The sequence below is a fragment of the Cyanistes caeruleus genome, chromosome 1 (assembly GCF_971803275.1).
Source record: "Cyanistes caeruleus chromosome 1, bCyaCae1.hap1.1, whole genome shotgun sequence".
In the NCBI taxonomy this organism is placed as follows: Eukaryota; Metazoa; Chordata; class Aves; order Passeriformes; family Paridae; genus Cyanistes; species Cyanistes caeruleus.
In genome coordinates, this window is record NC_141701.1 from 14,466,798 (window position 1) to 14,488,506 (window position 21,709).

At 39.7% G+C, this 21,709-nt stretch overlaps 1 protein-coding gene and 1 long non-coding RNA gene across 5 annotated transcripts in view; one reads left to right on the top strand and one right to left on the bottom strand.

Annotated features, from left to right (window-relative positions):
- The window catches only part of SAMD12 (sterile alpha motif domain containing 12), a 173,385-nt gene that overhangs the window by 100,249 nt on the left and 51,427 nt on the right, over positions 1-21,709 (top strand). Inside the window, exon 5 of one of the 4 annotated variants that reach the window (XM_086879816.1) lies at positions 2,002-2,142. The exons of the other annotated variants lie outside the window; for them this stretch is intronic. Coding sequence (XP_086735942.1) covers positions 2,002-2,018 — 17 coding nt within the window. The 3' untranslated portion in view covers positions 2,019-2,142. Of the gene's footprint in view, positions 1-2,001; positions 2,143-21,709 lie in introns of those variants that run through there. 4 annotated transcript variants of the gene reach the window in all.
- LOC111925067 (uncharacterized) lies at positions 7,245-8,392 on the bottom strand. Its single transcript, XR_002862035.2, has 3 exons — positions 8,312-8,392; positions 8,150-8,210; positions 7,245-7,501 (listed from the first exon to the last, which is right to left on the bottom strand). It is a non-coding gene; the product is annotated as an uncharacterized LOC111925067 (long non-coding RNA).

Here is a 21,709-nt window from a genome sequence, read left to right on the forward strand (position 1 = left end):
TGTTATCTGGGGCTCTTCTGTTCATTTAGGGGACCTCCTTCCCTCTTTTCTCCTGCCAGTTAAAATCAAGAAATTAATGGGTGTTTCTTGAGTGAAAGATACTTATAGTCTGCCCAGTATCAGAGGCTTGTATATATCCTGTAAGAAAAACTTTAATTCTACCTTCCTGTGAGAAAGTAGCACATCCCCTGAACCGCTGCCAAACCCCTTGAATGTGGCTGCAGGTGGCTGAAATGTGGCTTTTGTTAAAGCACTGCTGGAAGATGATTTCTGTCATTAACACCTCAGCCCTCTCAGCTGTTTCTGTGCTTGTTCTGCTCCAGCTGGTGTGGTCAATGTTGGAGCCATGCAGTGGGTGGCTCTTTGGTAGCTGCCAGTGCTGTAGCTCAGCATTGGCTGCAGCCACGTTCTGGTGAGCTGGGCCAATGGTAGCACACACCAGGAGCAGCTGCTGTCTGCTCAAGGCTGCCTTCAGTTGTTTAGACCATTGACTGTGTTTTAAGGGATATACAGGGATATACAGTGAGGCTGCACTGTCTGGTGCATTTACAGAGTGAGTTTCTGCAAGTAGAAGGGAAATAGTATGAGAAGGGATGCTGAGGCTCTGAAAAAGGGGAGGACACAAGGGGTGTAAACCAGGTCTGGGGTGCAGTAAGGTGCCTGCAGCTGCTGTGTGCCACAGCCGGATCCAGGATCCTGGGTGAAGTAGATTCAGTATTGGCTTCACTCTGGTTTTCTGGGTTTTGTTTCTTGACTTTGCAAGGCCTTTCCATTAGTTACATCCCTATCCCAGCAACCAGTTCTCACAAGAGACAAGTACTCACAGGTACGCAGCATGGCCAGGTGGAAGACAGGGAGCAAGGTTGGAAATGCACTGGCTTAAGTTCATAGAGCTGAACTGCTGTCAGCAGTAGAGGGAAACCTCTCCAGTGGTCTCAAGTGTACAGAATACCACAGGGAATCATCCTTTTTCTTCTCAATGTCCTGAAGAACAGATGGATCTGACATGTTTATTGCCGTAAGCTGTCTTGTTTTATCAGCACATCAGATCTAGGTACTTGACAGATGTGCCAAACAGAAAATAAAATCCATCCATGCCCAAAGTTATGTATTTTAGCATCTGTGTTTTCTATTTTGAACAGTTCTCTTTATTGTCCAACTTAGCCTGTGCAAAATTAGGAGGAATTTTCATTTATAATTAAGGGAAGAGACAAACTATTACAAGTGCACAGCAACATTGTTTGACACATTCGGCTTTCCAGTTCAGAGCTGTCTGAGCTAGCAAAAATGTCAAATTTGATGCAAAGAGGCCAGGTTGAACCATACTGGCAGCAGTGAAGCAAAATGTATATGTTACAGATTGAATAGCTTGATATTTTAAAACCTGTGTAACAATTTCAAAAACATGAAATAAAAGATTTTGAAGCCAGCAATATGTTTGCTCAGAAGTTATCTCAGCATAGTTCTGAATATTGAAAGATGATTTTATTTACAACTACCCCATCAATGTTTTTTGCCTTCAGCATGCACTTGGATTCTTTGGGGGGAGGCAGTAAGTGCTGCTGTGTCTTTTTGCACAGCAAGTGAAAAGTTCTCTGTCATGGGTTAGTTTTTTCTTCCTCTTAAAAAAAAAAAAAAGACTTAAAATTGTATTAACATACTGCAGTATTTCCAACAGTCGCAAACTGTGCAGTGCAAACTAGGTATGGAATACTTAATGTGATTCTAAATTAAAACTGTGATACATATTTACTTTTTTGTTTAGGAAAGGTACATTGGATTTATTTGAACTTCAGAAAGCAGAGTAAAGTTAGATCATACGTGTTCTTGTAATTACTTAAATTTCTATTTATCCACATATAGCAGTGGCTGCTGCTGAAACACAACGGAAATCAGACAACAGACTTGGTGAAAGTCACTGGTTAAACACCTGTTGTTGAAGAACTAAACTTTTTCTACTTCTGCAGGTGCAGAGATAATATCTTTTTCATGTTTGTTCAGCTGTTTCAGCTCAGTAACTGGTTCATTCAAAAATAAGAAACCACTTGGGAGGAGAAAAAAAAGCTGAACAGCTTGTTTTCCTCGTTGAATCTATAAATGTGAGGTATAGGATGAGATCTGCCAATTCTTCGCTCTTGAGAAGTATGGCAACCAGAACTGGCATGCAGTTCACCAAGGTAATGCTTCCTTGCTTAATGAGACTGGTTACTTAAAAGTTTAATAATAAGCTTATTTTTGCCTTGATTTTTTTAGCTTATTTGGAAAATACTGTTCTTCAACATTTTTATTGCATTTCACTTTTTCACTACATCTATTTTATAGCTAGAACATAACATGAATCCCAAGTAATAGAAAAAATTATATATAAATAATATATCATTACCCATCTCCAAATATAATGAAACTGTAAGGACTGGAAATTAATCAAGAGTCATGTGTGAAAGAGCAAATCATGTAAATAAATATGTGTAGGTTGTATTAACTGAATAAGAAATGCCATACTTATTTATACATGCTGCTTAAAGTTTATATCAACAAGCTGAAACATTCACTAACATTTGTTTTCTACTGCCCACAAGCTTTGGACAAGTCAGTCACAGTCAGCATGTCTTCATGAGAGGAAAGCTTGTCAAACTTGATTCCCTTCTAGGACAGGGTAATCCACCTAGGTGATACAGGAAAGCCAGTAAAACAATTTTTTTTTAAAGGCAAAGCTTTTGGATACTCTCTCTCACAGGATCCTTCTGGACAAAATATCTAGCACACATCAGAACAATAGTGTTATATGATGGGTGGGCAACTGGCTCATGGATCAGGCACAAAGGGTTACAAGTGAATGGGGTCACATCAGATTGGCAGCCTGTCACTAGTGGGGTTCCACAGGGAATCTTCCTTGGCCCTTTGCTCTTCAACATCGTCATTAATGACCTGGAAGCAGGACTGGGAGGAATACTAACTAAATTTATTGAAAATACTGAATTGGGAGGAGCTGTTGACACTCTCAAGGGTAGAGAGGCCCTGCAGAGAGACCTCAACAAATTAAAGGACTGCGCAATCACCAACTATGAAGTTTAATAAGGGCAAATGCTGGATTCTGCACCTGGGATGGGGCAGCCCTGGCTGTGTCTATGAGAGGCTGGAGAGCAGCACTATGGAAAGGGGTCTGGGAGGCCTGGTTGATGGAAAGATAAACATGAGCCAGCAGTGCCCTGGCAGCCAGGCGGACGAACCCTGTCCTGGAAGGGGCATCAGACCCAGCATGGCCAGCCAGGCAAGGGAGGGGATTGTCCTGCTCTGCTCTGCACTGAGAAGGCCCCACCTCAAGTCCTGGCTACAGTTTTGGTCACCACAATATGAAAAAGGCATTAAGCTATTGGGTAGTGCTTTGCTGAAAAATACCTTGGGGTCTTGCTAAACAACAATTTAAATACAAACAAGCAATGTCCTCACTGCAAAGGGGGACAAGAACATCCCGGGCTGTTCAAGAAGCAGTGTAGTCAGCAGGTCAAGGAAACTGATCATTCGCTTCCATTTGGCACTAATACGATGACATCTTGAGCAGTCTGTACAGTTCTGTGTTCAGCAGAGGAAAGACAATGACAGACTGGAGTGGGTCCATGGAATAAGTCCCCAGGGTAGACAGGGTCTGGAGCATACGATGAAGGAAAAGAGGGTGAGAGCTGGATTTCTTCATTCTGAAGACAAGGTTCTGGGGGGTCTTACATCTGCAGCAGCCTGTTGGGAGTGTGGAGTAAAGGCAGAACCACTCTTCCCAGATGCACACAAGACCAGAACTAGAGGTAACAGACCCAACTTGTAATGCAGAACATTCTAGATAAATATATGGTTGGGAGAAAAAGTGATGAAAGAGTGGAACCTGCCCAGGGAAGGTGTTGATCTCCATTCTTGCAGATATTCCGAACTTGACTGGACACAACTCAGTACAACCTGCTCTAGCACTACTCCTGCTCTCTAGAAGTAGGAGTGGAGACCTCCAGAAGTCCCTTCCATCCAGCACAGTTCTGTGATTGATAGGTGCCAGTGTGTGAGTTAATTGCCCACTGTGGGTCACTCTAGGAAAAATATGAAGCATTCAAGATGTTTCATATGATTTTCTTCAGGCATTTACTACATTCAACTATGCAAGTTGAAACTCAGTCTAAGAGAGCCTGGTCTCTTCTCTGGGATGACAAGCTGAATACATGCCTACCCTTCATCAAGTGAATCTTATTCAGGATGTCTAACAAGAGTTAAAAATCTAAAGAGGATTACTTCTGTTTCTGAGGGCAAAGGAAATTAGTGAAAGAATTTACTTTATGCTTTATTCTGAGTCATAAGAGGAAAGTGGTTGAGAATTTGAAGACAGAAGACAATGTGAGTAAAAATTATCACAAAAGAGTTTCACAAAAGAGGAAAGAACGGAATGAGTAAAAGCAGATGAATAATGTCAAAGGACTTTAAAAGACCTTGTTTCTTTGAACTTTGGGATTGATAGGTAAGGGCTAGGAAGGGGGAGGGAAAGTAAAGTTCAAGGGAACTGGCAGGTTTTTAGAAGGCAGGATTCTACAGACATGGCAGCAGACTGTTCCACTGAAGAAGAAAAACACAAAATACCACAAGTACTTCAGTGTCTCTGCAATTACTTGAAAATCAGGAATTCTATGACTAATGACAACAAGGTAATGACACTGGTAAAGGAAAAATTTAAAAAGTAACACTAACAGCTAGTTCAATGAGTGACAACTACAATGGGTATTAAAATTCAAGTTTTTCAGTGGTATAGAAATAAGGGAAAGGTGTGGAAAATTAGGGTGCTGTTACTTTGTGGACAACGAGACGAAAGCTGGTCATGATGAAGAGGATGAACACCAGCCTTTCTTGGATTCAGTTTTCACAAACAGGCTAATTGTGATGGGGTGCTTGGAACAGTTTAAGTTAACTTGAGAGAGAAGAGTACAAACTAGAATGGGGGACAGAGATGAAATAATGGAGGGAAGCTGGACACAGTGAAATCACTGGGGTCTCTTGAAAATGTCCTTTGTGCACCTCAGATGAGACCATCCCTGAACTTTAGCTTTTAAGAACGTGTGAAGGATGAGGAAGGGCAAATTTATACGTGAAAATGAGGAAGCCTGTCGGCTTAACTTTGATACATGGTGAAATGCTCCTGAAAATTATTAATCAATTTGTAAACACCTAGAGGGTAATAAGCTGATGGAATAACAGCCAGTGTGGGTTTATTAGGAAGAAAAATGTGGCACACCTTTCTGATTTCCTTTTTGAGTAGAATAAGAGGTGTAGGAGATAGCGAAATGGTAGATATGTCTTTAGTATGGCTTTTGGCAGTGTTGTGGAAGGCTATGTAGCCTTTTTACAAGTAAATAGGTTAAAAAATAATCTAGGTGAAATTACTGTGAGGCAGGTGAAGGACTCCTTGAAGTACTGTGTCCGAGGAAGTTATTGTTCACTTGGCAGATGGGGAGGCAGCCTCAAGTGCAGTGCTGCTGTTGTTACATTCTGCCCCAGCTTGGTGCCATTCATGTTTTTCATTAGTGTCTCCAACAATGGGCTGGAGAGAGCAGTGTGCAAGGGACTAAAGGCTCCAGTAGGCTTTGGATATTTTGGAGGTCAGGTTTAGAGTCCCGAGCAGTCTTCATAAAATGCAAAAATGATTAATATTAATAAGATGGGAATTCAACAAATATAAGTAAGGCCTTCAGTGAAATGTTTTCCCCAGGAAGGAAAAACAAATGTGTGTATGCAGGCAAGGGATATCTGAGTAAATAACAATGAGGGAGCATGTGATGTTGGGATATCACAAACTGAATATGAGTCATGCTATGATATGGCTGGCAGAGAAAATGGAGAAGAAACCAGACTCTAATCTGAGTCTTGTGTGTAAGCCATCCTTCAGTCTTTTCTGCTAGCTGTCTGTCACTCTGCTGGGATAGTGTCCAGAGCTGGCTTCACACCATGGAACAGTATAGACAAACTGGAGAATGCCAGAAAAAGAGCAGTAGGAGTGAGCAGAGATTTAGAAAAGACCAGTGAGAAAATACTGAAAGAGTTGGGTCCAGGATGCAAGGACAAAGATGGAAAGAGAGACAATCTCTGAAGTATATTTTAAAGGCTTTTTAATTTTAAATCATAGGGTGTTTTGCCATACTATCTCCACCTAACCAAAGGTAAGAAGAAAAGGAATAAGTTCAGTTTGCACCTAAGGAGGTTTAGTTTGGGTATTAGAAATGTAGCATAAGCATATTATAATGGGGTAACTGGGGGAACTGGAGTACAGTGGTAGGTGTGAGGAATAAGTAAGAATCACCTGTGTGGGTATTTGTCTTTGCCTTGAGTGAACAGGTAGACTAGATGAGTCTTTTGAAGTCCATTTCAGTTCTCTCTTGTGGTTCAGTCCACTAAATGAATATACAGATTAAAAATGTAAAACAAGAAGAAAACTGATTTAAACCAAGGGTTCCTTCATATTAATTTAAACTGTGATTATACTGAGCATTTCAAATATTCCTGGTTTAAGTTAATCCCTTATGTTGCAGTGTTAGTATCGTGTGTTTATGGAGGTCTTTTAATATGCCTTTTTATTTATTAAAAAATTACTCCTTGGTATAATAATCTCTTTGAGTATGAATTATACAAGTAATGATGAAGAGATTACAATCTTCTTAAAATTGTTTTCAGGTATTTGGTGAATGCCCTAGTATTTCAGGAAATTGGCTGAATTCATACTGTAAAAACTAGACATCCTGTGAGACAGTATGTCCAAATAAATGCCAATTTCTTAAACATGTTACACTTGCATAAAGAAGTATCTGCCCTCTAAAAATGAGCTACTCTCCAAACACACAGCTCATCCAGACAGCAGCCTTATATATCTTACTTTATCCAGTGTTGTATTGGTGACATTAATTCAATGAGGAGACCAAAACCAGAAGCATGATAGTTCTTTTTCACGTTTGATTTTCTTCTCTATGTATTTAATATAAAGATATTTATGTTAAGATAATTATGCCTTGGTTTTTTGTTTTCTGCTGCTGAGTGATATCACATAGAAGAATTATTTTTTTCCCTTTCCCTGAAAAATGGAACATTCAACCACAGATGGCAATTTTTTACATTAGATAGAGAATCTTGCTGTCTGTTATTGCAAGTGATTTATTAGTACATAGGTCACACTGAGGACCAGTGACTAGCCAACAGACACAGAAATCACACCACACAATGCCTGGAGAGTCAAATTATGTTTGATGTTTAATATTAACCTGAACTGTAAAAGAAGACTTTAACAAAAATCCTCAAAAAAGGGAAGCCCAGAAGAAAACAGAAACCAGAGAATTTCTGGGATAAATTTTCTTCTTACAGGAAATCTATGCTGAGCAGAGTGTCCAAAGCAAGGGAAGAGAGCTGCTTTTTGGCCTTCTGCATTCTGCTGCGCCCAGCTGTCCTGCTTCCTCTGTCTCTCTTTCTGCACATATGTGCCACCCACCTAAGGAAACAAATAGAAGTGACTGGTCCCAGTGTGGCACTTCAGTCCTTCAAGTTGATTCTGGCCAGGAAGATTTCTTGTGTATAATAATAGTTTATTCACACCCCCAAAACCTGTGCTTCTCTCAGTGTGGGGGGTTCATGCTCACCTGCTGGCACAGGAGCCCTGTCATCCACTGAGCTCCTTTTAGCCAGATGCCAAATGCCTTTCATCTGGGAAGAAAGGATCCTTAACAGCCACAGCTAAGGATGTGTCTGACTCGGATAATGTATTAACAGCAGGGATGAAAGAGTTAATTCATTTTTCCATCCATAATTTTTTCTCTGTAGAACTGATTTGACACAGTCTAGCAGGGTGCTGTTACTGAAAAATTGAAGCACCAGGTGTGATTAAGTAAGACCACACGTTTCATTCCCTCTTTAATTCCACATCATCCTTCAGCAGCTGTACCCTTTGCTTTCTGATAGTTGGAGAACACATTGCTTTTACAGCAGGCAGCTTGCTGCTTTGGTAGCCTGCACCATTGGGCTGTTATGTATCAAATCTATTTGTGCACACAAATTATTTATTGTTTGATGGACCCAACTTATTAATCTGTTTATTTCTCAAGTAGAGAATATAGAGTGCATCTGGGTAAAGGAGACAAACCTAGCTTGGCTCCTTGGTATTTCCTGAAGTTCATCCATGCAGCAGAACATGTGTGATTCCACTGCAAAGAGAGTTAAAAGTTAGAGTGTAAAGACAGTGCTGGACTTGAGGTCATTCTTCTGTTCCTGTGAATCATAGCTCTATAGGATCTGATGAAGTCACCTGCTTTGCTGAGATTCTGTGGCCTGCCACTGACACAAGGAGACTGAATCACTGCTGTCCTGGCCACTGCAGGGCAGTAGTACTAGCACAGTGCAGAGATTGTATCCTTGTCCCATTGTTGCTGCATCAGAAAGGTGCCACTGAGGCCATAATAGCTATAAGTGGTTATAACATGATGCCACAAAAAGAAAACAAACAGGTTTTTAACTGTTCTTTGCTTTAGAATAGTGTTCCTATGTAAAACTGAATTGGATCTTTAGAATATTCCTTGTAGTTATTCCAGGCAATGTTTCCACTTGTAAGCTTTGGCTGGTCTTCCTTGTCAGGCAAGAGCAGCTCAAAACAAAAACATGTGTCTTTTAATTTTTTTCATTCCTCAAGGGAATAGGGATTTTTCTGTAATACTGTGACACTGTTGCCTGCAGTAAAAAAAGGTTGTGCAGAAGTGACAGTGGCCTGGTCTGAGATGTTCTGGTGCAGCTCTGCCATAACTAATCCAAAGAGCAGAAGTCTGTGCTCTGTGTGCATCAGTTGAATCTGATATATTGTTGTCCTGAGGTGTCAGCTCCAAGGCATACAAGGTTTGGGTGTTTCTGAAGAGGCCTGCTGCTGTAGTTTTGGCTCTGTGTTCTCTTCCTGCATCTCTGGGGCTGCATTCCATTTATTTCCTGCTGCACTCAGTGGTGATATTTATACAACTATGCAACTGTGGTGTTCCTGATGCAATGTGCTGACCCTTCTCAGCAATTCTGAGCAGTATTTGACTGTTGCCTATTTATAAATGCGACTGTGTGGCAGTCTTTTCTGTCCTCCAGCACCCTTAGCCCCCTCTGTAAACCAGACAGTTTTGCTTTCTGAGGACTTGTCAAAAATTCATCTATCACAATTAAACAGATTAATTAAATAAGTAAAAGGGTACCTGAATACTATAGCTCTTTTATTCCAAAGTAAACAGGGTTTTGTATGCTGTAGCATTATTCCAACATGAAAGAAAAAAGATGCCAGGGGACAGGGACAGAAGAAGTTTCTAGAAGGAGGTTCTAGAGATGCATCTGGGCCTGTGTTTCAGTATAAATAATACCTGTGGACACTTGTCGCTTCTTAAGTTTGGTCTTGGAAGCAGCACTGGGACCAGCTCATTTGATGTCTCCTCTTTTAAAAACTGAGCTCTGCGGATAAAATTGGCTGCCTGTAAATGCAAGGGTGTCCTTAAAAGTGAGCTGGCATTTATGCAAACTTACTTCAGTCATGCAGGAGAAGATACTCTTTAATCTGTGAGAGAACAAAAATTTAAACTCCATTGAACTGCAAAGGAATTTTTTTTTTCCTTTTCATTAGCAGACCAGTCTTCATGGAGATGGAGAAAGCTGCTGTTTCCCTGTGTGATAGAGCATCACTGTTTCATCCTGAGTTGTCTAAGATTTACTGGTGTTAACACAAACATTATTAGTTCTTCACTGTGTATTCACATATATACAAAGGAAGTGTTTAAAAAGGTGGAATTATATTCAAGTAATTGTTTCTTGTTATGCTGAGGAATGTTTAAAATTACATTTTGAGGTCACAGTGAAGGGTTTAGGGGATCTTTCAGATTGTGAAAGTTACCCAGTAACATCAAGCTAAAGTATTTAAAAATACAGTGTTGACCCTCTTCAGAAATAATGAGGTTTAAAAGGAACCCACATTTTGCTCCGGATGTTTTGGGAGGTGGAGTCTATAGCCTATTCTTGGTTTCAGGCTGAAGCATTAAACCTGTTATAAACCAAGGTAAACATTTTCATGCCATTCCCTGTTTTGCAGAGCTGTTGCTTTAAGGCAAATGCTAGATTAACACTGGGAAAGTTGGCAGTAGCCGTTGCTCCTCCTGCCAATGCAAAGCAAGGTGTTATTTTCCCTACTGCTTTCCTCATATCCCTTCTTTTCTTTAGGGGAATGAACTTCTTTCTCTACCTCAAAGAGTCAAATGCTTTTGCCATCAGTGCTGCTTTTCCATCAAAGTCCTTTAATGCAGCTCTTTTCCTCTCCACATGCAAAGCAGCCTTCACTTACACCTGCTCTGTGATAGGATCCTTCTCCCTGAGGAGTGCACAACATCTGTTTTGTTTCCTCCATGGAGAAAGAGAGAGACACTCTCAAGAAATTCTCCTTTCCTGCTTGCTAACAAAAGAGATTTTTAAAGCATTTGGTGTTTGTGGAAAGAGGAAAAGCCAGTAGAGTACTAGACAGGAAAAAACAGCCATGGAAAAATAAACTGAACAGAATTTGAGCTATAATTAAAGGTCTTAAAAAGAAGTCAAACTGCCAAGCCAGGGAAAAAATGTGTATCTTGAAATGAAGTACCTTTGTGGAAGGATGTGCTTGGGATTATGGTGTAGGACTGCTGTTTGGGACATCTTGGCTCTAAATCTGCTCTGAACTTCTTGGGTCATACCAGACCAGAAATCTAACCCTTATTTGCTTTGATGGTCCATATGTAAAATGTGGTGGTATTGTGAGTTTTGGTGTTTTGTAGAGCTTGAAAGCACAAGGAAATGAAGTTTCCTAAATAGAAGCAGCTGTGCCATTGCAGTGATGGCAGTTTTTTGTGTATGATACTAAAAAGAGTTCATATCCTTTAAAGTATGGGAAGCATTGTGAAATGGTGTTAACTGCATTCCTGGGGAATCGGTTTTTTGTTAGCATAGTGGAACCTGCAGCTTCAGTAAGGGGGCTACTTGAGAATGAGTTAAAAAGTGTAAAGTGAAAAAGAGCTTCATAGAATGACCCTGTGCTCTGCCTGCTGACGCCCTCCATGCAGTTGCACAGATTTTGAAAGCAGCAGATTTTGTTGCATGCAATCCACTTGCTAGTTAGAAGCCAAACCTGAAAGCAAAGACTGAGCTGAGCTGCATGTGGTCTGGATGGGGGAAGATTTCACATCTCCATGGGTGCTTCTGCTGTGGCACATATTAAGACGCTGTGATCAGTGGGAGATGGGGCACTCTGGCTGCTGCCTGGAAAATCCATATGTGCAGCTTTAAGCTATTAAATAAGCATTGTAACCTACCAAAGCTCCCATTTCTGATATGGTTAGAGCTGGTGTCATACAGATGACTACTTCTATTACATCATTCATAAATTCTTAAACCCATGCAAACAAATTCTAATATTCTTATCTTTCAGAGTTGACCCACAACTCCTTAAACTCTCTTTTATGTTTACAGTTGAATAATTCAGCCACTGACAACATTACCAATTTGAACCCAGCACATCTGGATTTTTTAAGACTAAGGAAAAGTCTGTAATGTGCTGCAACTTCCTCCTGCAGTACCAATCAAAATAAACCAAAGATACTTTTTTTTTACTATTGATATCAAAACTGCCTCCAAATAGTATGGAAATATGTTTGGAGGAAAAGTAAGATGTGGCATCTTGGTTTAACCTTTTTATAGCTACATTTGTAAAAATGTCTGTTACTTGGTGGTTATTGTGTGTTTGAAGGGCCAGTAAAAATAACATTTTCAGAGGTGTCAAAGTTGGAGATAGTTATTAGTAGTGTTTCAGGACCCTCTTAATTCACCAAGCATATTCTTTTGCAGATCAGTTAGAATATTCCATGTTTAAAAATTCATCTACCAATATCACAGCTTCAAAGCAATCTTGCAACAGATTAGGTATTTGTCCTAATCTGATGAATTTGGGACATATACCCAATATTTAAAATAGTCAGGCTTCTAGGTCCATTTGCTGTAACATTTCTATGGTGTAACATTCAGGCCGCTGGTGGCTGTTCTGTCGTCTCTTCAATGCTCCTTGTGATTGCTGAATGCATTTCCCAAACCTGCCATTTTTCCTTCGTTAGTTGTGTTTGTTACTAGAGGAAGCCACCAGATTTCCACCATCACTATCTACATGCCCATCACTGAAGACAGTATAGTATGTGGATAAGGAGCAAAGAACTGGGGAGCAGAAACACTTGAAAAAAAGAAACTAATAAGCAAAGAAACTCTGGCTGCTGGAGAGAGAAGATTGGTTGAGTTGTAGCAGAAGTAATGAAGTGTGAAATGCGCTGTTCCCAACCAGTACGCCATGCTGCTTTAATTTACAGAATATATAATTATACAACATTAACATTCTGGTACATCAGTCTTTGACAAAAATTGAAATGAAAACAGCAAAATGCCTGAGTCTATTTTTAAGACAATTATTGTAATAATGGTGGATAAGACTACAAACTTAAATAATTTTCCTGATTTTAAGATTATGTCTTTAAGATTCTTCAGGTTTTGGGCCCTGGTAAATCTTTGCATACTGTTGCAAACCACTTAGTTTAGTAAACCTTTAGTGATTACTTGTGGAAGTCCTTCCAGCATACATTGAACAGCCGACAAGAAGACGTGTTTTAAAAATCAGATTAATTTCTATATTTCTAGTACTCAATAATGATTTATACTAAACCCGTAGACAGCCTAGAGGATACAGAGTACATATGCACAGACCTGTCTGGGTCAAGAGATGACCTTTCTGAGTTGCTGTCTCCAGAGGAAGGAGCATTGTTTAGTCACTGAGATGCTAACAAGGCTGTGCTGAGAGACAAACTAATTTTGGTAGCTTCATGCAGAAAAAAAAGCCCCTCTGAAACTTAATGACCTTCTGTAGGGGAAAAAGGCTTTAGGCATGAAGATACAAGCAGAAATCAACAAGGCTGTCATCTGGGAGAGAATACAGAAAAAGAAACAACTGGAATACACTGTATGTTCTAGTTAACTGAAAGTTATTATTTTGACATAGGAGCACAGTTGACAGAGTGCTCCTGTTTCTGTGTACAGAAAGGTACAAAAACATCACCGAATTTAAAACACAGCTCTTGATCCTTCAAAATAAATAAAGCAGGATTTTTATTAATGAATGCCCAATGTCTAGATGTGCTGCATACACATCATCAAAGGCATTGAATCAATACAGCACTAAATTCTCAGAATCATGAAGTAGTGTATTATATGCAGGAGGAACCTGGGGAGCATAGTTAGAGGCTATACTGCATTTGGGGAAGAGGGATCCATTTCTGACAGGAACAACAAGATACTCCTTTTACTGAGTTTGTTTTGAGTCAGATAGCCAGACTTCTATGTTTTTGGGGATATAATACTCAAAGAGGCAGATGGTTTAGAACTGCTCTTCTAAAACTCTTTAGAATATTTTTATGAAGAAATGGCTTTCTTATATGTTCAGATTATGTCAGCGCTCATACAACAGTGGATGGCAGCATGGCATGGGGATTTTCTTAGGAAAAAATGTCTAGAAAACAGATATCCAGGTTTTACAGACCAAGTGGTCCATCCCTTTGCACTGAAACAAAATCAGTGCATAGAATTTGTAATTCTGTCTGGAAAATGGGTAGAATTACTTTTAGTTGGCAATATTATTGGTTTGATAATGTATCACAAATATCAGTTATACAATTACAATACTAAGTGTTTCTGTCATGTAGCAACCATACAGTTGTTGAAGGACATGATAATGGCATGATAACTTTCTCAGATTGATTTGTATGTCCCCAACCCCTGGCCATGCACTTTGTTGGAGACCAAGAGAAATAAGTTCATTCTTACAGCAATGAGAACACTGCAGATCTTCAAGAATACAAGTCTGTGCTGATCCTGAGTATGTGACTCAATGACATTTTTCCTATACCACTGGGGGGACTCTGATACTGGAAGCTGTATTAATGCAGAGTTTGGGATATTGTGCCAAAGCTGTGACTCAGAGAATGAGTTACTGTGGGACTTCTCTAGCTGGTCTTCTCCACATTAGACAGGTGGTGTTGGTCTTGCTGAAACTCCCACTGTGCAGAAGGCTGACAAATGCTTTGGACTGACACAACAACAATACCAACTTTTTGTGGTACATGTACCAGAGGAATTCAACATATCCCAAACTTAGCTCAAGTCTTTCTGTGTTCTATTTAAAGAATATTGACAAAACAGGCCACATTATCACTCAAGTGATTAATATGTAAGCCATAAAAGGACCTGGACAAAAAGAATAAATAAAGGAAAAACTCTAAACCAAACCTATTTTCTGCTCCTATGCTCCTGCTGGTTATGCAGAAGCAATAAACAAGCCCTATTCCCAAAGCTGTGCTGACAGCACTGATGATGGTGGTGCACAAATTAGGAGGTAAACAAAAAGCTGTGTTAATTTCAGGCTCCATTAGAAACACAGGCGGTAAAAAAAAATCAATGTCTCCCAAACAGAAAAGGTCAGAATTGGTAGGGAAGGAAAGTTGGTTTTCCGGTAGGTGTAAGATTTTTAATTATCATTATTTATTTTGAATTGTGTGTTAGCAAGAAGAAACTACTGGTCAGTGTCACATTAGTGACTGAAAAACTGAAAATAAACAACTAGCAAAATTTTATTTTTTGGTTTTTTTTTAGAAAAATATACTCATCTTTGGCTCAGGTTGAAATTCTTGTATTTAAAGGCTGATTTCTATTTTAAATCTTGCCTGTAGGTTCTGTGGATATTCAGTTACATTTATAATCTTGGCATGACACATTTGAGGGATCATTCTTTTGAAAAGAGTAATCATCAGATTTCACTGTTTTCTCTTGGCATATTATATTCTTGATTCCAAGTCTTTGGGGCTTGTTAATTTAAATTTTAGGTTTTGTTGTGCATCCAGATTAAGTCTAGAAATACATGTGTGTCATTTTGTTATCAAGTTGTCTAGCACAGGATGACAGGAAGAACAAATACTGCTTTGTATGTTTTTGTTTTATGGTAGTGTGTCACCTTCAGCTGCACTCACATTAAATCTTTATCACTTCATATGATCTTTGCTTTGCATATTAAACTAAGTTTCATATGGCCATGTTAAATTATGTATGGAGATGGAGTTCTGTGGTATGGTGTTTGGAACCATTTCTTGAAACACCAATGCATATGTAAAGACCTTGGAATATCAACACGACTGAGTTTGACCTTACAGAGCCGAGCTGTTCACGGAGTGTTTGAGGAGGAACTGGTGCCATGACCACAGATTTTCTGAAAATTATTGTTCTTACACTTAGTACTTATAGAACTGATATTATTTTATATATTTAGTATAAACTCCTTTAATCAAGAGCAGTGTTGTGAACAAGTCTCCTAATTCTTCGTCCTATTTCAGTACCATCTAGTCACAGCATTTTACTAACACAGGTGTCCCTGTGTGGTGGGCAATAATCTGCTCTACAGAATGGGATCAAGATGCCGGGAATTCAAAGACCATGGTTGATGTACTAAAACGTGTTCATGTGATACTTAGATTTATTTTAAACCATCTTCCACTAAAGTACGGTCAATATTTTTGTAGTAGAGTCAGGATCTCTGTAGTAGAATCCACAGATAAGATCCCAACTCAACATAGTTTCCTTCCAAATAGCTGCATCTCCTCATCCTTAAGATGAGGATGTGTCTTTTCAGCTCATCCTTAAGACACAGCTTGCTCTTCTAATTGTCATTCCCTTCAGTGAACATTAGCATACTTGTTAAATTGGCCATTTGTGTCCCAGAAATCCCCTGCCTGTCCAGTGACTCACTCAGACCTGCATTTTGCACACCCTGGGGAGGCATGGAACAAGTCATCTCAGTGCTTTCAGCTCCAGCTCCTAAAACTGTTGAGCATCAAATTCAGTCGTCCCTTATTGCTTCATTAACTGTTGTTGTTGTTAGGAAAAAAGAGGCTTTTAAAGAGGAAGAAGTCTGACAAGATGTGTTCTCTCCTATGGCTTGTTTTAACATCTTCTTTGGGGTTTTTTGTTTTTATGAGTTACCAAGTGCCTTCTTCCTCCCTGGCTGTGCTGTCCTGCCAACCTTACCTGCTTGCCTCATATTTCTTAACATAATCACCACAAAAAGAGACCTACTTTATCTGGTGGTGTTGCAATGAAGGTGTGAAGGTAGCATATAGAAGTCAGTTTGCCCATCCATGGTTGCACTGGAAGTATATCACTTACAGCAGTCAAGTTTTGTTTGGCCAGGAAAGGAAGTGGTAGTGATTGGAAGCTGTGTAGAAAGCTGGTATGTTCAGTGCCAGCTTTTAAAAGTTGCTGTGATCTCTTTACTTACATGTTCATTTTAGGCTCCTCAAGTTAATGATTGCTCATTTTGAGAACACAACATTTGTATTTGTTTCAGAAAATAATGCATTTGTTTTTCTAGAGACTGTTGTCTTCCATTAAAAATTTAGTTACACACAGCCTCCCATCCATGTCTGAGGCCAAATACTGCCCCTTTGAAATCATCAGAAGCTAATGTCAGTGAGCTTGCAGGCTGATTTTTGTGTCTGTCTGAAAATAAATTTACATTGTGTTGAAGACTTCGTGAAACTACCCTTCATGACATCTGAGAAGTAATGACTTCAGTGAAGCTTGAGGGCAAAGTGCTCACCGTTTACTACTGCAGTAATTCTTTCACAAGGCTTTACTGTCATGCAGCACAATTAATTTTACATTTCATTTACTGACATTGGCATTCACTTAGCTTTATAATATTAGTTAAAATCGGTTTACGATGTCAATTTTATTTTTAGCACATTGAAAGCAGGGGAATAATTGAAGTGTGCTATTGTACAATTTAGGGCTTGTGGTGGACTTGGAGAGATGAGGATTGCCATTCCTGCTTCAACTGACCTATAGGGAATAACTCTTCTCTTTAACATTTCATTGTTATCTTTCTGATGATACCTCAAAATGTCAGTTTCTGCCTCATAGCTTAAATTAAGGTCCCCAGATAACTTCTGATGGACCTTAGAAGTTGAAAAAATAAATCTCAGTGATATACACCAAAAATATTTTAATATGAAAGGCAGCTGAAGTTCAGTATATAATTTATTTTGGTTTAGTTGTTTTTTTCAGTTCAAAGTTGTCTCTTGGAACTTAAATTATAAGTTGTCTCCTGTATGTTAATACCAACAACCTGGGTTTATGGTTTGTCACAGGATACTCTGCTGGTCAAGCTAAAAAGCTTTACCAGACTGTATTCTAATGAAGTCCCAGTTACTTTCCAGGATGAAAGGGAATTAAGACATGTTTGGTCTGGAGTTTTCTTGCTTGCTTTACAGCATAATGTTTTGATTCTAAAATGCCAGTTTTTCTAATTCAAGTAATTTTAAGCTTTTCTGTGAAGAAATTAATGCTTTAGGAGGTCAGTCAGGTACTGATTAAAATCTGGTTTGGGGCTCACACTGACTTCTACAACCTTCCTTAATTCTTGACCTGGAAAAAGGGACATTTATAAATGTTTCCTATCAGGAGTGATGTTTCATCAGGAGTTTGAAGGAGGAAGAGAACTCTGAGACATCTCCATGTGTGTGGCATCCTATTTGGGTTACCTTCCGGGAAAATAATGTGTATAGATCATAAGGTTTGCCCTCTCTTTGGAGTTTATGGAATGTATGCGACTGTGTTTGTTTTTTCCTACCAGATAAAGCAGCCACTGGGAAGCAACTCAGTGTGTTAGAATGTACAATGCATAGAGCTCATAGAACAGCAAGACCTTCATCAGCTGAGCAAGGCAGTCCACGTGCTGGCCTGACCTTACTCCCACTTTTTCTGTTAGGAGAGCAGGTTATTTGCCAGTCATTCTGAACTCTCACTATGAAACATAGCTTTTCTGTTGTGCTTGTATCTAAAAGCTATCTACTTTTATTGCTGTCCCCATGTGAAATATTTCAGGCTAATGAGACAATATGATTGTTTTTATCTCCAAAGTACTTCATTTCTACTGACAAATGTCATACACAAGAACTCAAATCTAAATCTGAGTGGTTATCTCTGCTGAGCTGCTTTTAAAAAATGAATTAGCTTAGTAAAAAGCTGGCAAATACATGCCAAACGTTTTGTGAGATCGCTGATGGTGAAGTTTTGTTAAACTGCACTTTTTCCAAGCAAGTACAAAAATAGCAACTTTGGAAAACACGAAGCTGAGTCTTTTGCACAACTGACGCTATTATGAGACTGCATGTAGCGTTCTTTTTCCCTTTTTTCCCTGTTGAAAGCTGAACATCAGCTCTGAAGTGTGAGAGAACTAAGGTTGGTGCTTAATGTGAATGACTGCTCAAGAAATAGGTACTATTTGCTATTTTAAGCATTAGCCAGTAATTAGGATCTTCAGCACTGAGTCTCATTCTCTTGTCATTAATGGGGTCATTAACAAAGATATGATACAGTCTTTTTCTCTTGTTAGCCACGTAACTGAAATAAGTGAAAACTTCAAATATTTTGAGGCCAGTATTACACTTTTTATGAACCTGCCTCTATGATGCCTGTCAGCACAAACAAAGTGAACTTCTGCAATCTTTGGGAAACTGCCCCCCAGAGCCATTGTGAATCCTTTTCACACCTAACTCTTGAGTATGCATTAAATACAAGATGCTTCACTTTTATTCCAGCCCTTCTTGGGCTCCCTTCCTCCCTAGCAGCTTTATGGATTAGTGAGGTCATTCCCCATTGCTACAATGCCACCTCCCCCCAGCCATGTCTAAGTGATGGTATCACCTATGCTTTTCCTTGGGAAGAACTCCCTACCACAATCACCCCACGCTCTCCTCAGACCCCACCTGATGACTTGTGTCTTCTGGCTAAAAGTTTGGAAGCATTTGAGGTGCTGAAGCGTGCTGACTACTTGCTGCCTTGCCAGCCTGTGGCTCACTGTTTTCTTGTGTCTCTGCATGTGTTGTTTGTCTTGTCTTTGGGTGTGTCTGTACTGCCTTCTGCAATATGTCATGAAGAATGACTACCCAGCCAGGCAGCTTGGAGGAGCCTACCTGCAGGAGGAAAAGTTCTGTGCTCTGCCATTGTAACTCCTTTTCTTGAGCCAGCTCATTTAGATTTGTATAACTCTACTGTACATGAAACTCTAGTGCACAGGCTCTCTGGTTTGCATTGGGAATGCACTTGACATAAGGAGTAGGGCAATAGTTCCATTATAAATAGATTAATATGTTTTCACGTGAATTGGACAAACAATATATTTCTGTAAATTACAGATATGCACTATAATGCCAGGAAAATCCATAGAATCAAAAATAACAGGTTGGAAGAGACCTCAAGGATCATCTGATCTAACCTTGCTTGGCAAAAGCATGTTCTAGACAAAATGACCCAGCAGCCTGCTCAGCTGAGTCTTAAATGTGTCTGATGTTGCAGAATTCGCCATTTCCAAGAGCTGAATGTTCTCATTGTGAAATATTTTCCACTGGTGTCCAGTTGGAATGTCCCCAGGAGTAACATGGATCCTTACCTTTCCTGTTTTCCCTGTGACTTCTTGTAAAAAGGTAGTTTGTATAGCCATCCTTTAAATACTGAGACACAGTAGTAAGGTTTCCCCTAGGCCTTCTTATCTCAAGGATGAACACTTAACTCAGCATTTCCTTTTTTGTGGCCCTTCTCTGGACTTTCTACAGCCTGTCCACATCTTTTTTGTATAGCAAGGACCAAAAGTGAAAGCAGTATTCCAGGTGTAGCCTGAAAAGCACTGAGTAGGGTGGGACAGTGACTTCTTCATCTCTACTGGGGATGCATGTGTTGATGCCAGCCAGCATTCTGTGGGCTTTCTTTGCCACAGCAGCACACTTTTCACTCATACTGAGCTTGTTGTCCACCAGGACCCTCAGGTTGCTTTCCACAGAGCTGCTGCCCAGACAGACCTGTCTTTGTTCAATTTTATAAGGTTCTTCTTAGTCCACTATTCCAGCCTATCCAGTGTTCTTGCAGGGTGGCTCTCCATTTCAAAGTGTCCACCTCCCACTCAGTTTGGTATCATCAGCAAACTTAATTTGGGCACAATTTACCCCATCATCCAGATCTCTCATGAAGATATTAAACATCGAAATGCCCTTTTTTCCCCCCCACTGGTGTGCCTCATCCAATTTGCCTTGCTACTCTTCAGGACACACATAATGTATTGTAAGTGTAGCTTCCTGTCACCCTCACGAATCTTAAATAACACAGACTGTGGTGTAAGAATTTTAATTTCTGATGTTGCTGCCCAAAGACCATTACAGAGTGAACTCTTAAGGAAAGTGCTAGTTTGGCGGTTCCCTGTCTCTTGTGTGTTTTAATAAATGTGTTATTTTAGGGTACATTTCCACTTTTTTCCTATTGATACTGTTCACATCGTATCTAAGAAATTACAAACTGCTCTGCAATGTTGGTTTTCCTTTCTAGCTGGCTAGAAAAGTGAGGGGGAGGGACAGACTACAAAAACTTGACATTTGAAAGTATTTTCCAGCTCTTACAGCTATTATTTTGTATTGCTGTTATATTTGCCACCCCCTGGTGAGAATGGCTGCATATGTATGGTAGAAAGCAGTGACTGTCCTGCAGAGCTTACCTGCTATCCAGGGCAAATGGTAGGAAGTGTCACCTGAAGGTTGCTCTGTGGAGGATGAGGCACAGAGGCACCAAACCAAAGGTTGTAGCTGCTGCAATCAGAGCAGAATGGCAGCTCAAGATTCTTCCAACCTCCATTCCTGAGGAAAAATTCTCATCTTGATGGTTTTCAAAACCCCATCAGTGAAACCAATTCTCTGAGAGTCCATATGGGTGAAAGCAAAAGCAGTGCCAAGCCCAATGGCTCCCTTCCTACCTCTGCACAGCTTGCAGGAGCCCTAATGAGATCTACCAGACTTTTTCATCCAACCTATCCGCTGAGGACTGGAGGAAGATGTGATTTATTAGCTAGGACCAGGATGGATAGCATCATAAATCTCCTCTAGACAGCAACAATTAAAGTTGCCAGGACTCTCTGTGTTGCCACGTGGAGTCCAGGCAACTCTGACCAGATTTGACTGGCTTATTTTGCTAAATGAGGGTGTTGAAATGACCGTCTGGATTTTATTAATAAGTGTATAAATCTGAACTATAAGGGGAAAGAAGATGAACTTGTGCTAGTATATCTGTGACATATACTTAATAATAAAACTTAAACTCTTACACAGCCTGATACAAATTACTTGCTCTACTGCACCAGTTCTGCCACAGCTACACATTTCATTTTTGTGATATGCTGTGTGACTGCTCCACTAGTAAGTGCTGAGAAAGGAGAGAAATAGATAGATAGATGCATCTGGTATTTATAGAGGACTGTTTTAATGGTGCTAAAAAACTGATGTGCTCAGCATTCCTTGCAGCTGCAGTTGCGTTCATGTCAGTAATCCTATCAGGAGGGTTGCTGGTTTCCAGAGTAATTAGAACCCTGAAGCAAATAAACAGCAAATGAATTCTCTTCTTTTGAAGTTATCTTCTTTTTTCCCCTCTTTTAAATAGCTCTTCTCTGGTATAATTATGTACCAGTCATTATAACATTAAAAATAATTTTAAGTGAATGAATGCTATTTTTATTGTTGTTGTTCATTGCTAATTATTATGAACT